A 17,261-nucleotide genomic window follows, 5' to 3' on the forward strand; every position below is an offset into this window, starting at 1 on the left:
GTCAAACAGGCTTTCAACAGAGCAGGTCTCAGAAGCGAGACCCCAGAAATGCCATGTGCATGAGCACATTGGGGGACATGAGGTGGGGGAGTTGCTCACGAAGCAGAAGGGCTGAGGTGCCTGGTGTGCAGCCCCCCGCCTGAGGCCCCAGTGACAGGCTGCCAGTCACAGGGAGTGCCCTGCGGGCAGGGTAAAAGGGAGGTTTTAGTGTGGACATGGCATCCTCAGAGTGCAGGGCCAGCTGCCTACCATGGTCACTATGTGGCACTGAGCTCCCAAGGGGTCGCCTAGGGGAGGAGGGGATTCAGGCAGAGCTGAACACCGTAAGGGTCACGCAGGCTCTGAGAGCCTTAGATGATGCCAACCTGGGCCTGGGCCCCCCAGAACCTGGGGCAGGTGGTGGGGACGCTGATCTCAATCCTGGAGATACACATGGACACTTTACTCCCAAAAGCCTTTATTGAGTCCCTGGTTTTGCCTAGGGCTCTGGTCAGGGCACAGGGCATGGCAGGAGTCCAGGCACCATCTTTCCACAGCTCTGGCTCCTCCTGGGGAAGCTGGGAGAGCGCCCTCACACCTGGCAGCCATGTGTGCCATACTCCTGGAGGAAGCTGTTGAGCTGGGCACAGGGTGTCCGATGGCGGGTGCTCTGGCACATGCGCGAGGAGGGCATCTCCTCGATCCAGCTGTTCGAGTCCAGCAGGTACTGGGGGCTGCGGGTGAAGGGGCAGGGGCAGACCCTGAGGCACCTGGATTCTGAGGGCACAGGGGGCCATTTCCCTCGGGAGGCGTGGGCAGAGCAGAAGACTCAGGGGTCCCGAGAACTCACTCTCCCTTGAGGTCGTAAGTGACCCCATCCAGACCCATGATCAGATATTCTTTCCCAGGTTCCAGCTGAAGGCGGCAAGAGGCTCGGACCAGGAAGTTTCTGGTCTGATCAGCGGTGGCCCTGGCATCCTTGGCTGAGGGGAGAAGGTCCACAGAACCATCAGAGGGGAAGAGGAGGAGTAGCACAGCAGGGGCCTGGGGGGCTTTGCACCGAGCCTCCATTTGACCCTCACCACTCCCAGCGGGCAGATGGGACTGCGTTCCTGTCTGTGGACAAGCCCTGGGCTTCTAAGAGGCTGAGGGGCTTTGAGCTCAGACTAGCTGCAGTTTCACTCTTCCAGGCGCCAAGGCCCCAAGGCCAGACCTCAGCTCCCCAGTATGCCCCCCAGCCCCGGCCACTTATCTGTCCCCCTCTTACTGAAATGCAGGACTTGGGTGATACGGGTCTCAAAGAGGCGGAAAGCGGCCCTGCTGTCTTCTCGGAGAACTTTAACCTGGAAGGCTGTGGGGGTTAGGAGAAGGGAGGGAGGGTTAGTTATCCCGCGGCTAAGAGGACGGGAGGTCAGGGCAGAGTGACAAGGCTGTCCGTGGGCCTGAGAGGAGCAGGCCAAAACTAAGAGACTTTGAGGGTGGGTCAGGGTCAGGGCCAGGGTCAGGGCCCGGGCGGGAAGACTGACCGTAGTCCACTCGGGGAGAGTAGCAGGCGAATTTCATCCGGTAATCCTCCACGTCCTGCTGCCCACGCTCCAGGGCCCGGCGCTGTCGGGGGCACTTCCCTGAAGTCAGGGGCCCAGGTGAGACCGTGTAGGCCCCAGCCACGCCGCCTTCCCACCCCTGATCCCTGCCCAGTGTCTCACCCTCAGCACACTGGCAGACATCCGCAGAGCACAACGTGGACAAGAGTTTGCTCTTACGTGGTGCCCCATAAAACACAGAACATTTGTGCTCTGGAGAAAAGCAGAGAGGGACGTTAGGGCACTCGCCTCTCCCTGCCTCCCCAGTCCCATGGACCCACAGGACTCCCTTGCCACCCCTCACTGCCACCTAACTCCACCCTCCCGAGTGTCCCCGACGTCTCACCAGGGTTGTAGTAGTCATACAGGACGGCACTGGCCGGCTGTACCAGCCCCACGGGCACCTCCTGCACAGCTCCAAAGCCCACGCACTCCCGGGAGGTGGGGACCTGGCATGGGGGGAGATGGGTGGAGGGAAGTCAGGGACCCACCTGTGGGCCCTGCAGACCGCTATGATGGATTTGCTTGGCCTGTTTGGTTCCGGTCGACCTTACCTTCAGTGTCCTTCACCATTTCTTTCCTTCCAGCCCAGGATTTCTAAAAACTGCTCCCCAAGGTCTCTGCTGACGTCACTGCCCACATGGTGACCTCACCATCTCCAGGGCCCTGAGCGGCTTCACAGAGTCTCACTTCATGGACACATCTTCACAAAACTCTCCCTACCCTCAGGGCTAGCTTCCAGACCACCCCTGATTCTGACCTGATCATTTCTGAGCTTCTCGTCCCTTCCCCTTCTCTGCGCTCTCCTGGGGCGGTCTCACCACTCCCCAAACTCTGCAGGCGCATGGTTCCTGAAGCAAATGTTCAGGCTCATTCTTGTATTGGGATTTTTACAGGACGTGTTAAACACTCCCAATTCCCACTGCCTGTCCTCCAAACCCACTCACCCTTTCCATAGCTTCACTGATACAACTAAGGCCTCACTTATCTCCTAGGTACCAACAAGTGCTAGCCCTCTGCCGCCCTCTCTGACCCCGCCACTCATGTAGGCCTGATACCTCTCCTCATGCCCACACTGGTCCAGTCCAGCCTGGTATCCCACGCGGGTTTCCTTCCTAGCTGCACGGTGAGCTCCCTGACTTGACATCTTCCTCATTTTCCACTGTGTGGAAAATGACTCCTCTGCCTGGCTTCTCAAGCCCACAGGGTCTGTGCCCTCTGCACACACTGTGCAGGGAGGGCCTCCCCGACCCACAAACACATGGCGAATGGTATCAGAATTAACACGCCTTTTACACATTTCTCTCCAAAGGTTACAATAAATATTCAAAAAAAAGTTTGGAGGGCCATCAGAGAGTTGATAACTGTATGTTAGTCAAATATGGCCTTGGGGAAAAAAAAATCCTCATCTAGGTCCATCATCATTTAACAAAAAACAAAACACACTTGAATATCATAAACAAACAAACAAAAAAAACAGGAACTTCAACAACAAAAAAGCAGTCCGTCACAATGAATAAATTCAAATTTAAGAAAGGCTCTCTCTCAAGCCCTCCATGGCTGACTGCGCTGGATCCCAAGACACACAAGGGGCTCAGCCCCGCCTCCCTGCAGGCAGCGGGGAACCTCCCTGGCCAAGACTCCGACCCCCTCCTGTCCTGTCTCCCTGCTCTCACCACAAGTTCTCTCCCAGAGCAGTAGCTGCTGATACACCTGCCTCCTGGGAAACCTCCTAACACGAGCTCAGGAAACCCAGTGCCAGTTCTGCGCCCCTCTGTCACCCTCCTTGCTCACCGAGTCAAAGTACAGGAGGACGTGGGGACCCTCGGTCTCAAAGTGGCTCACGTAACGGTCGGAGAGCGAGGTCAGCTGTGGGGAATGGGAGCCGGGAGTCACAAGGAGGAAGCCCCCAGCCGCCCTGCACGTGACAGGGCTCCGCAGCTGAGGCTGCTGTGGGGACGGGGCAGGGCTCCTGTGGGCACAAGTGGTCCCTCTGGGTGGCTGGCCACACCTTCTCCAGGTCAGCCCGCAGGGCGTGGAATCCACTCAGGAGGGTGATGTCTGCAATGGCCATGCCCGACAGCCCCACCTTGCCAGTCCGCCTGTGGAGACACGCGTCTGTTGTCTGGGTCACCCCTGCCTGGTGCCAGGCTGTAGACACCCAGCCCCAACCTCGGCCCTGCCTCCCTCTCCCAGCCCAGCAGCACCCACTTTCCCAGGGCCACCCCACGGCTCACCAGATGCACACAGTGTACTGCACCCTGGATTCCTGTTCCTCAGCTGCCTTGGGGGCCTCCCTCCTACGGCGGTTCCTCCGACCATCAAATAACTGCAAGGGTGTCACGGGCTGGGAGTGGGCCTCGGGGTCATCCCCGGCTGGAGAGTCCTCATACTCGTATTCTTTGTAGTCCTCCTCAGCCTCCACTGCGAGGGGACAGCACTGTGGCTCAGCCCTGGCACCACTCCCTCAGAGACCCACAGCCTGAGACCCCAACACTCACTCGTGTACTCGACGTGGCCCATGACCGTCACTTCAATCTGAAGATCCTGGCAGGTCGTGTTTGTCATGTCCATGACATTGTAGCTGCGAAGGACCTGGCTCATCAAGGGGTGGGAAGGGGATATGGGGACACTTAGGGCCACAGACCTCTCTCCAGAGCCACATGGAAGGGCTCTGGATCCCTTAGCTCCTGGGCTAAGAGCTTTGAGGCCTTCTGCCCTTTCCCATCCTGCCCCTGGACCCCTCCAGAAATACAAATGGACCCAGGTGTTGGGTGAAAGAGAGAGGGGAGCAGGGTCCTGGTGTGCGGGCAAGCATTGTACAGAAGCACCGAAGAGGCTTTAATGGAAAGTTCAGGAAAGGCTGCTGGCCCAGGCTTGAAGGAGGAAAATGAGTTTGTCATGTGGGACAAGAAGATCCTGAAGGTCATTCAAAGCTAGGAGACCTGTGTACAGGGGAGGATCTGTCCAGCTGGGGAGGTGGGCGGAGCTGGGGTGAAAACAGAGGCGGAGGTACCGGGGAGGTGGGCGGGGCTGGGGAGTAAGCTGAGCCGGAGTTACTGGGGATGTCGAGGGAATGGGGGAAAGCACGTGAGGAGTTACTGCGTAGGTGGGCGTGTCTGGGGTGAAGACAGAGGAGAAGGCTCCCAGGTCATGCAGAGAGGCTTAGCATGGTGGGGGCCGCTAAGATGGCCCCCGGAGTGGCAGCTGCGCTCCTGCAGGGATGGACTCTGTGAGCCAGGCAAGACACAAAGGAGGAAGAGGAGGTTTGGGGCACAACCACGTCAGAGATGCTCAGAGCTCAGGGAGACGCTTGGCTTGAGGCGCCAAGTGTTTGAGCATCAGCACTGGGGCTGAAGGGGACCACAGGTGCCCAGAAAGGGTGGAGGGAAGAGTGAGGGGCACCTGCCCAGGACAGAGCTCAGGGGTCGGCAACCCAGGGGTCTCTGCCTCCTTCCCAGACCATGAGCTCTGCCTGCAGGTCTCCCACTCAACACCCCGGCTTCCCCCTGATGGCCCCGGGTGCCCAGTGGCGCCAGCTCTCACCTTCAAGGTTCCTTTGCTGTTTCCTCCCACCTCCACGTTAATCTTGCTTCCCAGGGAAAACTTTCACAAGCAGAAAAGGGAAAGAGATGTCAGAAGGCCACACTGTTGCTTCAACTTACCTCGTCCACCAAACTAACTCCACCCCCTCTCCCCACCTCACATTTCAACACTTTCTACCTTCACCCGCATTCTCTCTCCACCATCTCCTAAACCCTCTGTAGACTCTGCATGTGTCATTTTCAGATCAGATAAATGAAGCTCAGAGGCTGGGTGACTTGCTACAGGTCACAGAGCCTGTAAGTCTTCCCACAGAGTTAGCATACAGAGGGGCCAAGGGGATTCAGCAGGGATGGGGGACAGGGGATGGCTTCTGGCCTGGCCGAGGGAGGCTCAGGTGTCCCGGTCACCCAGGGGAGGGCATGGCTCACCTGCACCTCCTCCTCCAGCCCGTGAACTTGGTGGTTGGTCAGCTGCAGCACGTGGGACTTGCGCCCACTGCGGCCCAAGGAATTGAGGGTCACGTTGAGCCCCTTCTCCTCGGTGGTATGGGATGCGATCCAGTATGCAGACAGGGCGTCCAGAGCCATCACCGTGTCCTAGGGATGATGGGCCAGGCCTCAGGTACTCGGTCTCAGGACCAGCCACCCTAGAACCCCAGGACAGCCCCTACCTGGGTGCTGCGGAATCCCCCTTGGAAGCTGCCCTGGCGGGTCAGCCAGGATGCAGCCTGGTCAGCCAACTCAGCCTTGCCCTCCCATAGCAGCAGGTGTAGCAGGCCATAGGCTGTGGTTTCAATCCACAGGGCCGGGGCCTGGGGAATGGGGTCTGCTGGGCTGTGTGGAGCCAGAGTGGGTGACAGGACATTGCTTGGAGAAGTGGTGACTGAGCCCCAGTACAGCTTATCTGGAGTGAAAGGAGACCCACAGATGAACAGGGGAGGATCTTAGTCGTCTGGCCCTTTGACGCTACCCCTTTAGTCTCTCCTGATTCTTCCCCAGTCACCCCTGCTTATGCTCTGATTCCCTCCGAGGGCCTCCATTCATTCCGTTTCTCCCTTTGGACACACTCAGGGGTCTCAGCTCTTCCAAGCCCCAGGTTCACTGCCAGGACCTCCTCACCACCAATGTCCTGGGCCATGGCCATGAGGTTGTTGTGGGCAACACTCCGCAGGTCCTCGGGGGCCTCGGTCAGCGACAGGGCGTAGGCCGTGATGGCGGAGGCGTGGGAGCCCAGGAGCCCAGAAGTTACTTTTGTCCCCAAGAACGTGTTTGCTCTTGAGATGGAATTTTTCTGGAAGAAAGTGTGTGTGTGGGGGAGGTCTGTGGGCTCGGCTCCTGAGGGGAAAGGGGATCAGCTAAGGGGAGACACATAGCTGCTTACCACATTTCTCAACTGCTCAAAATTCTTGTCTGGGAAGACCGCCAGCCCGTGGTGAAGGGCGATGACCACGAAGGCTGTGAGCGCCACAGTCTCGTCGTTTCCCGCTAAGCCTCCCTGGTTGAGGTGGGGAGAAAAGGAGGCACAAACTGGAAGTGGGGAGGGGCAGGGATACTCTTCCCTGTGGTGCCCTTGGCCCATCCTCCCAGCCCCGTACCTGCATGCTCCTATCTATTACTGGACAGGGGTCGTGGAATGAGCCATCATCCCGTTGCTGTGACAGCAGCCATGTGGCCGTCTCCTGCAGCTTTTCAGGTGAGCCGTCCACCTGATCCTGGGCCAAACTCAGTATCTTCAGCACAAAGGCTGTGAGCCTGGAAGGGAGGAAGGCATGGCTTGGGATAGACACTGGACACTACAGGGGACAGGGCTGGGGTTCCTATTTGCCCTCCCATAATAGCTGGCTCTGCCCCCACCAGATCTGGCCCCTCCCACACACCCAGGACACTCCCCCAAACTCACCAGGTGCTGCTGTCCCGATGCAACCAAGCCCCATAGGAACCATCTCCTTTTCGAAACTCCTGGATCCGCGTGTAGCCTAGGAGAGGAGAGGCGGCTGAGGTCACAACGACTCCCCCACTGCTGTGGCCAGGCCATGCTCCCCATTTCCACTGGGGACCGCATCTCTCTTCCCTGATCTGGCCACCTGGGCTGCCCAGCTTCGATTAATTGCCCTCTCCTGGCCCCCACTCCTGCTTGCCCCTGCACTCAGAACCTTTCTGGATGAGATCCACGGCGCGGTCCTTGGTCTCAGGGGGCAGCATGCTCCACTGTTCGGTCTTGTCCAGGTAGCGGGAAGCAGCCAGTGTTGGAGCCAACAGGGTCATGGTTTGTTCCCCGCAGCCTTGGGGAAGCCTCAGGAGGGAGGCCAGGCCTCCTGGCGACAAGGCCCCCTCAGAGCCCAAAGTTTCCAGTGGATCCGAGGCTATAAGGAGGGACACGATGGAGGGTCAGACAGCAGGTCTGGGGGCCAGGGTTGGAGGGTCATGGAGTCTCGAGATCCAACAGAAATGTCCAGGTTTCACATGAATCTAAGGGTGGCCACCAGGAAGGGACTGGAGGACACTCCCACCTGTGACTCTGACGAAACTCTTGAAATCTCCTTCAGGGATAATATTGGGATCAGAGTTGCCAGGAATTTCCAAGGTCCGGCCTCGGGGGTCTGGGAAGATGAGGGGAGTCGGCGGTCTGTTCTGCTGTCCACACCCTCTGCCCCTTACCACCCCTCAGGACACTGATGTCTGTGAGTGGAGGTCACTCACCCAGGGGGTTGAGTTCATAGACTAACTCCTCCCTGTGAATGGCCCCTTCTCTCTGTGGAGGGGAAACGTAGCTGTGAAAGATCACACAGGCTACAGGCTGCCCCTCCCACTGCACACGCCTCGGGACTTGGAGGTGGCACTTCAGGAACACAGTCAGGCCAGAATTGTGGGAGATGCAAACGGACCAAAGCATTGGGTTGGGGGGTGGCCTCAGGCCTGTTGCAGGGAGAGGGCCAGAGTCCAGGATGAATCTGGGAGCCCGGGGACCTAGACTCAGGGGTGTTGCATTCACCTCGACTTGTAGAATCTTAGATATTGCGTCCCCCACAGGGAAATCTAAGGATCCTCGAGCCACCACCTTCAGGGACACGGCAGCAGCTGCGATGGGCACCACAGAGAAGCCAACGGGCCGGGCAGAGCCCGCGGGCACCTGCACCTGCTGGGCGAGCCCTCCGCCCCCGGCCAGGCACAGCCCCTCCACCGGGGACACGTGGACGCTCACCTGGGGGCAGGAAGACAGGGAGGGCCAGAGTCCCAGCCCAGTTAGGCTCCCCACCCTCACCTGCCCCAGTCCCCCTCCACCACCGTGCGCTCAGCCCCCAAGGGGCCTCACGGTCAGGTCTCTATCCAGGTAGTTGTAGAGGACAGGTCGCAGCTCGAGCTGCTCAAAGCGGCGGACAGAGACCGGCAGGCGGAGGTGCATGTGGAATTCACGGAACACTCGGAGTCGGGCCAGGGTGGCCACGCACAGGCCTGATGGATCAAGGGTACAGACGAGAGGCTGGGGGCATCACACCCAGCTCCCCCCACTTGCCACCCATCCCCTGCCTGCCGCTGCTCTCTGGCTTCCAGCCCCATGCTCGGCATGGAGACATCTCCAGGCCTCTGCCCCTGCTTCCTGTACCAAGAGCAAAGGACCAAGCAGGGAGCCTCGGTCCAGGGAGCCTGGAAGATGAAAGCCAAGAGCCCTGGCAGGGTGACCGCACCTGTGCTTTTGGACAGGCTCACGCCGTGGATCTCCCACGTGGTCAGAGAGTCCGGGATCTGCAGTCGCAATCTGCGGTGGGAAAGGTGAGAAGCTGGGTCGCACGCTGGGCAGGCCCCAGACACAGCCCAGAGACAAGCCCAGGCCCCGCACATGCCCTCACTGGGAGAAGCGGTCCACTTCTTCCACTTTCCAAAGCCAGTTCTCGGGGAAGAAGCTGCGCACGGGGATGTCATCCTCTTCAATCAGGTCCTCCTCCTGCAGGAGCTCCATGGCTGTGGGGGGGGCACCGTGCAGGGCAGTGAGGAGGGGGCTGTCCTGACCCTCCAGAGGTCCCCGCCAGTGTCCCAGCCCCACCCAGCCCCTCACCTCGGGCCAGGCCCACCTGGCCCCTGGTCCGGGCCTTCTTGCGCAGGCTCTCAGCAAACTGGCAGCAGGACAGGAAGGGCTCCCGGCAGGCCGGCTGCTGCACCCGGGCCGCCCGCTGCTCACAGGTGCGCGCCATGGGCAGCCGCGTCAGCCCGTCCTGGCAGCAGCGCTTGGCTATGGGGGAAGTATACTGGCCCACTGCAGGACCAGGCGAGGGTGAGAGTGAGACACGCCTCATCCCCCAGCCTGAGCTCTAGATGCACCACTACTCACCCTGAGAGACCAGGAACTTGAGGCTGGTCAAAGCAGAGCACCTCCCCCTGCTCTCCCTCCAACCCCAGAACTATGATGTCTGGATTTCTAGCCCGGATACCAGTTCCTGGCTCACTCGGGAGCAGAGGAGCCAACAGGCAGACCTGAATCCTGACCCTTGGGCCCAAGTGGAGAACTTCATATGTCTTAGTCGCTCAGGCGTGTTGGACTCTGAGACTCATGGTCTATAGCCCACCAGGCTCCTCTGCCCATGGAATTCTCCAGGCAAGAAGACTGGAGCCGGTAGCCATTCCCTTCTTCAGGGGATCTTTCCAACCCAGGGATAGAACCCGGGTCTCGTGCATGGCAGGCAGATTCTTTACCATCTGAGCCACCAGGGAAGCCCTAGAGAATATCATGGGCACCCTCAACTCACGCTTCTCATTAATTGCCTTTTGGAAGTTCACGTTTCTCTTTTTCCGAGACTTTGATTCCTTGGGACAGCTCAGACCTGGTAGAGAGCAGGACTGCAGTCAGCCGGAGGGTGCAGGGCCTCCCCCTCCCCTCTCAGGCTCCCCCTCCCAGCCCAGCCCTTCCCACCCCTCCTCTTCCTGTCTTTCCCCCTCAGGCCCCTCCTTCTTCCTTATCCTCCCACCACCCACTCCCCTTCCTCCTCTGTCCTCACTCTTTCTGATTTCAGTCCGATGGTCTCCATCAGAAAAGGCCAGACCAACTGCCTTGAACACTTGAGGGGCACTGTCTCCACCACCGGGACCACAGCCAAGGTCATAGCTGTTCATAGCTTCAAAGACCTGGCGAGAAAAGGCAGAGATGCTGCAGAGACAATGTGGCCATGATCACATACTCAGCTGCAGGTGAGAGGGCAGGGTCCAGACAAGTACGAGAGAGAGACAGAGAGTGGAAACAGAGGCCACCGGGGCCAAGGCTCGAGGGAGGATTGGGAGCAGTCCAGGTGAGTGAGTTCTAGTGGCTGGCTGGGGCCTGGGGCAGCAGGAGGGTGAGCCTCGGAGGGAAGGGAGGATCAGAGAGAGGACTTGACCAACCTTGACCATGTCGAGGGGTTTGTGGGACTTGCCACCCACAGCATACAGAGCCATGTCCACAGCTCCCAGGGCCACCAGAGCTCGAGAATCTGTTTGCAGGTTGAGTTTTACAGTGTCCCCAGGGTGATACTCCTTGGTACTGTCCACATTCAGCTCCAGCTGGCAGAGGTGGCAGGTTGGGGGCAGTCAGGGTGGGGAGAACTCGTTCAGTCTTGTGCATCCTCAGTGCACCCCAAATGAAATCACCCCATTTGCAATCATCCAGTCTTCTCTCTTAATCCTCCCAGCACACACACACACACCATGTCTTCTGATGCCAGTTACCTTCCCCTCACAGTCTCCAGCCTGGACGTCCACTCGCAGGGAGTTGGCCACCGGGACACCCCCATGATAGTAGAAGGCCACGAGGTGGAAGGAGGGCACCAGGTGATGGTCCACAAACACGGAGATGGAGGTCAGGTGTCTCTTGGGCTCTTGATGTACAGACACGATCTGGCCCCGGGACAGGATCTGGGGGAGAGCAGGGTGCTCCTCACTGCCCATCCTCACCCCTGAGACCACCACCCACCCTGAGGGCGTCTTCCTGCTTGAGACCCTCCCACCCCTGTCCTCCCCTATAAGCCAGTCATGCGCACCATGTAGTAGAAGTGTGAGAAGCTCCCACTGAAGCCCACGGCTTGCAGGTTTAGGTTAAGAGTCTCTCCGACTTTAAGAGGTCGAGGATTCCTCCACTCAATGGACAGAAACCCAGAGCTTCTGGACAGGGGGGCTTTCACAGTGAGTCTGCCAGTGGCAGGGTAGGGGGAGCCTGCAGACACCTGGAGAGAGGGGAGGGGTGGCAGGGTCAATGGAAAGGGCCCAGGCACCCAGCTTCCCCCCGCCTCCACCAGCCAGCCTGGGAAGCTTCTCTCCTAGCCCACCCACTCCCATGAGGGTGCGGTCCTACCAAGAGCTGCACTTCTGAGATGGTCGGAGGAACACCAATGGAAACAATGACTTGGCCACTCCCATCTGTGTTCCATTCAAAGTCCTCATTTTTAGAAGCAGATCCAGAAAACAACTTGGCAGACACTTTGACGGGAATGCCAGAGGCTGGGGAGCCTGACATGTCACGGACCAGGGCCTAGGTAGATGAGGGAGGGGCAGAGGGAAGAGTGCAGTCAGTGAGACCCTGCGCCCTCCTGCCCACCACTCCCTGCCCCCACTGCTCATCCTCCCCCTTCCAGAAGAAACCTGCAGCAGGAAGGGAACCCCAGGTATAAGCTGCTGCTTGGTTTTGCTTAGATCCAAGGAGAAGGGAGATGACACGAAACGCCAGGATGTGAGCTCTGCCTCCTCCATCTCTCCTCCTGCAAGATACAGGGTGGAGAGAGGTGAACACAGAGACCTGAGAAGAGAGGGAAAGGAGGGCTGAGGGCAAGGAGAGGGAGCTCTAGTATTACCCACCCACAAGGCTGAACTCTTCAGGGCATAAACTGCCTTCTGTTCATCTCTATGTTTCCTGAGGCCACCACAGGACATAGCACCCAGATTGTGTATAACACACCTCTGCTGATAGATGTATGGATGACGGATAGATTGATGGATTGGCGGATGGATTGATAGATGGATGGATGAAAGGAGAAGATGGGTGGCTGGAAGGCTGGATGGATGGAATGATGGATGGATGGATGGGTGGAGGGAGGGAGGGATGTGTGATGGATGGAGGGAGAAATGGATGGATGGGTGGATGGATAGATGGATAGGTGATTAGAGGGATGGATGGGTGGATGGATGCAGGGATGGGTGGATTGATGGAGGGATGCGTGGATGGATGGGGGGACGGGTGGATAGATGGGTAAAAAAAAAATACACTGAGATTGTGGAAGGTCCCCCTTCCCCAGAAACAGCCCAGAAATGGAGTTGTAGAGAGACAGTCTTCTGGGTCTTTCCTGACTTTGTGTCCCAGCTGAGGGGAAGCAGGGTGGTGTTGGTGCTAGAGAGCAGAGGGTCAGCTCAGAGGTCAGAGGTGAGGGTCCAGGGTTATAATCAGGGGAAGCCACTCACCTGGAGACTCAATAACAGCTGCCGCAACATAGAGGCGCAGCCCTGGGAGGTCATTAATGCTAATAGTAAGCTTCTCCAGCACACCCTGAAACTCAGCCTTTTGGAGGGAAATTTGGCACTGGCCATCCACCAGCTGGGGCAAAGAAGAAGACAGGACAAGAATGAGACTCGAGTCTCCCACCTCACCTCCTCACGCTGCCTCTCTCTCCTCACCCACCTCACACACCTCGACCCTCCTTCCTACCTTGGTCTGACTCTCCAGGCCCCGCAGGAAAGTCTTTTCACCGTCCTCACCCAGGAGCCCAAAGCGCACATATGCCACCCCCTGCACTGGCTTCCCGTAGATGTACCTGCCACCAAGGAGAGATTCGGAAGAGGGGCTGAGGGCTAGGGCAAGGGAGGGAAGTGGTGTTCCATAGCATGTCACTCTGCATGGGGCATTCTGGAATCAGACCTAGTGTGAGGGACCATGTGCGAGGGGGAGTTACCTGGCCTGGATGATCACTTGGATGTCACTAAGAAAGCCAGGCGTTGTCAGGATGTAGGGGTTTTCAGGAATGATCTTCACCTCAAAGTTGGGAAGAACTGACCCAGGGCAAAGGGAGGGCAGATCAGACTCTCGTGAAAGGACCCTTAAAATATTTCCCTCCCCTTGGGGCTGTGGCAGCCGCATCTCCCTTCCCTGGCCCTGCACCCCCCCCACCTCTGCTCCACCCCTTCCTCCTTGCAGAAAAGGGGTGCTTGTCCCTCCTGTCTCTAGCTCTCACCGTATTTCTTCACCTCAAACTGGGTGCTGCTATTGGAATCCAGGCTGTCTGAGAATCGGGCTGAGATTTTCCATGTTCCTGGCCTGAGCGCGGACAAGGGAGAGACTCAGCCCACTCGTGCAAGAGGTCCACTGACAGCCAGTGACCCAGCTCCCTAGGAAGAGACTATGGGGTGAGCCAGGGGCTGAGGGAGCTCAGGACTGGACCATGTGCTGTAGTTGGCCAGCTAGGGGAAGTGGGAGTTAGAGAAGTGTCGGTGGGGGCAGTCTGCAGGAGAGATGCTCACTCTGAGATGTCTGGGATCAAAAAGTTGTCCTGGAAGATGGAGGAGGGAGCAACCACTTCCCTTTTCCGCACACGGAAGCCTTGAGAGTTCTGCAATGGCAGTGAAGTAGCCACGGTCAGAGGCCAGTTCAGCAGCCCTGGCCCATTAGGAAGGTCAGAGGTCGGGGGCTCACCTCCACAGTGACCGTGAGGATGTCAGTGACCGGGCGCATCTTTTGATCCAGAGCGAAGACTCGGTAGCGAACTGAAAATGGAGGATGAGGAGGTAAGCGGAAGCCACGGGAGGGTGGGCCCTGGGTCCCCAACCCCCTCCCAGAAAGCAAAGGGAGGGAGAACAAATGTTTGCAAACCAGCCTTGCTGTAAGGGGCTTCAGATTATCTCACTCAGGTGGCTGGGAAGGCATATGAAAGGTGGAGGCCCTGGTGCCAAGACTCACCCCGCTGGCCAGGGTTATAAACAGGCTGGTCAGTCTGCAGAAAGAGGTGCCCCCGGCGAGAGGAGAACAACAGGTTGACACCCTGCATGTCTGTCTGTTTGGACAGAGTGTCCCTTAACCATGACGACTGCACCATCAGCTGGACCTCGGGGGCTCTGCGGAGGAGATGGAGGCGACAGATCCTGGCCTGTTCCTGGGGGATCTGTGAGGAGAGGGAGTGGGAGTGGGTCAAAGACAGAGCAGAAGGGAAAAAACAGCGAGACTGAAACACAGAGGACCGCTGGGGTGGGAGGGGAGGAAGGGAGCAGGGGGATGAGAAGACAAAGATGTTTCCAAGAAGACAGAGAACAGAAGGGGAGGTGCTGGGCGGCAAAGGGAGTGGGGCCTTTACCGAGAGGTTGAGGAGTATGAAGTCTCTGTCTGAGCTGAGGCTGAAATCCACCTTCCGGGAGCAGAGCTCATTAACGTGGGATGGGTTCCTCAGGAACACGGATCCTCTCACCACCTGTCCTGAAGGAGCATCCTGGAGTTTCACGGCCACAGACAGGGGGACCCCTATGCGAACCACAGAAGGAGAAAACAGGAGCAACCTGGGAAGAACAGGTGTGAGTCAACAGCCAGCCTCCACCCCTACCCCTGAATCAGGACCCTCTGAGCTCACTCTCCCCTCGCCAGCCCTGGCCCTGTCCAAGCTCTCCGCATCCTGCCTCCAGGACCTGGGATTCTGCAGAGACAAGGCGAAGAAACCAGACACCCAGATCAGCCCCCAGAGGAGCCTCATGGCTGGAGGACCTAAGGGGTTCAGACCCGCCTGCTCCTTTCTGGTTAACCCAAGGCTTGGAGCAGAGTTTTGACTCTGGACCTTGCTCCTCCCCTGGCCCAGATAAGCTGGGAAACCACGTGACAACCAAGAACTGCAACTGGCCCCAGACCCAGAACTGGGAGGGGGGCACCCCGGACACCTGGGTCTCTTGAGGGAATCTGAGGAAATCATGGCCTGGAGAGACTGAGTCCTTCCCCGTTAACCCCTCTCATTCCAGTGCCTGGGCACCAGCACTACTCGGAGGGTCTGGGTGCCTGTGTGTATAAAGCATGTACACACATACATCCACCCTGGAGTGCCCCACGTGGCTCAGCAAATGGCTCAGACACATGGCTCCTTTGTTGGTCCCACAAAACAAGATACTAAGAAACCTGTCTCTTACTGCCCGTGCATACGTGCTCGGTCGCTTCAGTCATCTCCAACTCTTTGTGACGCCAGGGACTGTAGCCCACCAGGTTCCTCTGTCTATGGAATTTTCCTGGGAAGAATATTAGAGTGGGTTGCCATTTCCTCCTCCAGGGGATCTTCCTGACCCACTCTCCTGAACAGGCAGGTGAATTCTTTACCACTGAGCCACCTGGGAAACCTGTCTCTTACAATAACCCCCACAAAACCAGAACTATATCAGCTTTTTGCATTTTGTAGGCTCTACAGAAATTCTGTTGTTTAGGAGATCAGACACATCCTCACCATCCCACAGTAGAAACTGACCTCAATGTCCCTTATTCCTCTTTGATCAACAAGGTAAAGCTCAGGTCCCACTTTGGCTTTACTTCTGCCCCTAAACAAGGTGCCCAAACTCACATGTCTCATGAAACAAAAGACATCCACAAAATATCACAGGCAAGAGTCCTTTATTTGTCATTTTCAATCAAAATAGGAAGAAGAACTCTGTGCAACTTCCACAGCTTCCTTAGAGACCCCTCCTTCCTACCCCAAACAGAATAGTGGCAACACCTTCCTTCATGAAAGACAGCAGTCATAGCCTTGGCAAAGCTTCTGGCTCCACTTCCGTGAAAGATGAGAGAAGCACTGCCCAAACCCCTCCACTGGGACACAGCCCAGGTCAACAGCAGCAGTCACATCTGATGCTCCACACAACAGCAAGCCCAGCACTCACCCTGGCTCCCGAACTTTCCCAAGGTGACCCTGCCTCAGCAAGGGCAGGGCAGCCTGTTGAGAACGTAGGACAACGAGGTGGGCCTCTGGAATCAATGGGTGAAAGTGCAGAGGGCCGGCCTAGGGACTCTGGCTTCACACTCACCCTGGCTTCTCCTAGGCCCACAAACAGGCTCTGGCTGAACTGACCAAGAAGTTGGGGGCCTTGGAGGAGCGCGAGGTGACTGGCCAGCTCATGGACCTGCCTGAGTATTACAGCTGGGGGGAGGAACTGACTGAGACCCGGAGCCAGATCCAGGTGAGCGCCTGTGAGTGTTGGGGGCGGGGTGGTGCACGGGGAGACTGTACCCAGAGACTGGGACGCTCTGGGTACACCTGAACCTTGTCCCAGCGTCTCTGTGACATTTCTTATCCCCTTTCTTGTCCCGGCTCTTCAGCACCGCATCATAGAGTCTGTGAATGGGCTGAAATCTCTCTCAGCGGGAAGGGTGGTGGTTGTGAAGAATCAGGAGCATCACAACGCACTGGGTGTGATCCTTCAGGTGAGGCTGGTGGGAGTCTGGACTCCAAGGCTGGAGGGAGCAGCCAGTCTCATCTCCATCTTCCCCACTTGGCGAGGAGCCAGCTGTACTCAGCAGTGCTCTCATTTTCCCCTCGAGCCCTCCTTTCCTTCCCATCCCCACCACTTCATGCTCATCTCCTTGTCCTCCCCCCAAGCCCTGCCCCCGAAGTCTGCTCCGATTGCTTGACTTGGTTACCTGTCTATATGGCCATCCCATGCTCCCTGCCTGAAGTGGGGGATCTGGTCTCTTCTTGGATGTCCACTCCTCACGCTGCCCTGTCCTGGCCTCCCCACGTCCCCTAGGTCTCTTCGAACTCCACCAGCAGAGTATTCACAGCCCTGGTCTTGTGTGACAAGCCCGTGTCTGAGGACCCGCGGGAGAGGGGGCCAGCCTCCCCAGACGTGCCCTACCCAGACGACCTTGTGGGATTCAAGCTGTTCCTGCCTGAAGGTGAGAGTGGACAGATGCCCAGGCTCTTGCCAACAGCACGGCTGAGGTGCCCGGTCTGACCCTGCTCTCCCTTCTCTTCAGGGCCCTGTGACCACACTGTGGCCAAGCTCCAGCCAGGAGACGTGGCCGCCATCACCACCAAGGTGCTCCGGCTGAATGGGGACAAGATCTTGGAGGACTTCAGCAAGCGGCAGCAACCAAAATTCAAGTCAGAGATGCTGGGGAGGGACCATGTGGGGGTGGTGGGGAGGTGTGGTCAAGGAGGCTCCCCCAGCCCGAGTGGAGCTCCACAGG

General features: G+C 58.1%; 1 protein-coding gene across 4 annotated transcripts; it reads right to left on the bottom strand.

Annotated features, from left to right (window-relative positions):
* Positions 1-440: 440 nt before the first annotated feature.
* LOC145518313 (complement C4-like) lies at positions 441-14,906 on the bottom strand. 4 transcript variants are annotated; one of them, XM_081522411.1, is made up of 41 exons: positions 14,729-14,906; positions 14,404-14,602; positions 14,013-14,214; positions 13,749-13,819; positions 13,577-13,665; positions 13,291-13,373; positions 13,012-13,108; positions 12,768-12,873; positions 12,524-12,656; positions 11,711-11,826; positions 11,424-11,600; positions 11,113-11,295; positions 10,802-10,987; positions 10,478-10,636; positions 10,099-10,225; positions 9,850-9,924; positions 9,162-9,359; positions 8,956-9,067; positions 8,794-8,864; positions 8,421-8,560; positions 8,100-8,309; positions 7,808-7,859; positions 7,618-7,707; positions 7,261-7,470; positions 7,008-7,083; positions 6,703-6,859; positions 6,489-6,602; positions 6,227-6,398; positions 5,779-6,011; positions 5,537-5,704; positions 5,109-5,168; positions 4,064-4,157; positions 3,800-3,986; positions 3,574-3,664; positions 3,357-3,431; positions 1,909-2,011; positions 1,686-1,775; positions 1,506-1,604; positions 1,247-1,330; positions 830-962; positions 441-713 (listed from the first exon to the last, which is right to left on the bottom strand). In XM_081522411.1, exons 1-41 carry the CDS (start codon positions 14,791-14,793, stop codon positions 572-574), a joined length of 5,229 nt encoding a protein of 1,742 aa, XP_081378537.1. In that variant the 5' UTR covers positions 14,794-14,906; the 3' UTR covers positions 441-571. The 4 variants fall into 4 exon arrangements, with proteins under 4 accessions (XP_081378537.1, XP_081378536.1, XP_081378540.1 ...); XM_081522410.1 differs by having other exon boundaries at positions 9,150-9,359; XM_081522414.1 differs by having other exon boundaries at positions 13,749-13,868; positions 13,960-14,214; positions 14,729-14,835.
* Between the last annotated feature and the right edge of the window lie 2,355 nt (positions 14,907-17,261).

The sequence above is a fragment of the Giraffa tippelskirchi genome, chromosome 8, assembly GCF_054371585.1.
Source record: "Giraffa tippelskirchi isolate mGirTip1 chromosome 8, T2T-mGirTip1v1.2.pri, whole genome shotgun sequence".
Lineage (NCBI taxonomy): Eukaryota > Metazoa > Chordata > Mammalia > Artiodactyla > Giraffidae > Giraffa > Giraffa tippelskirchi.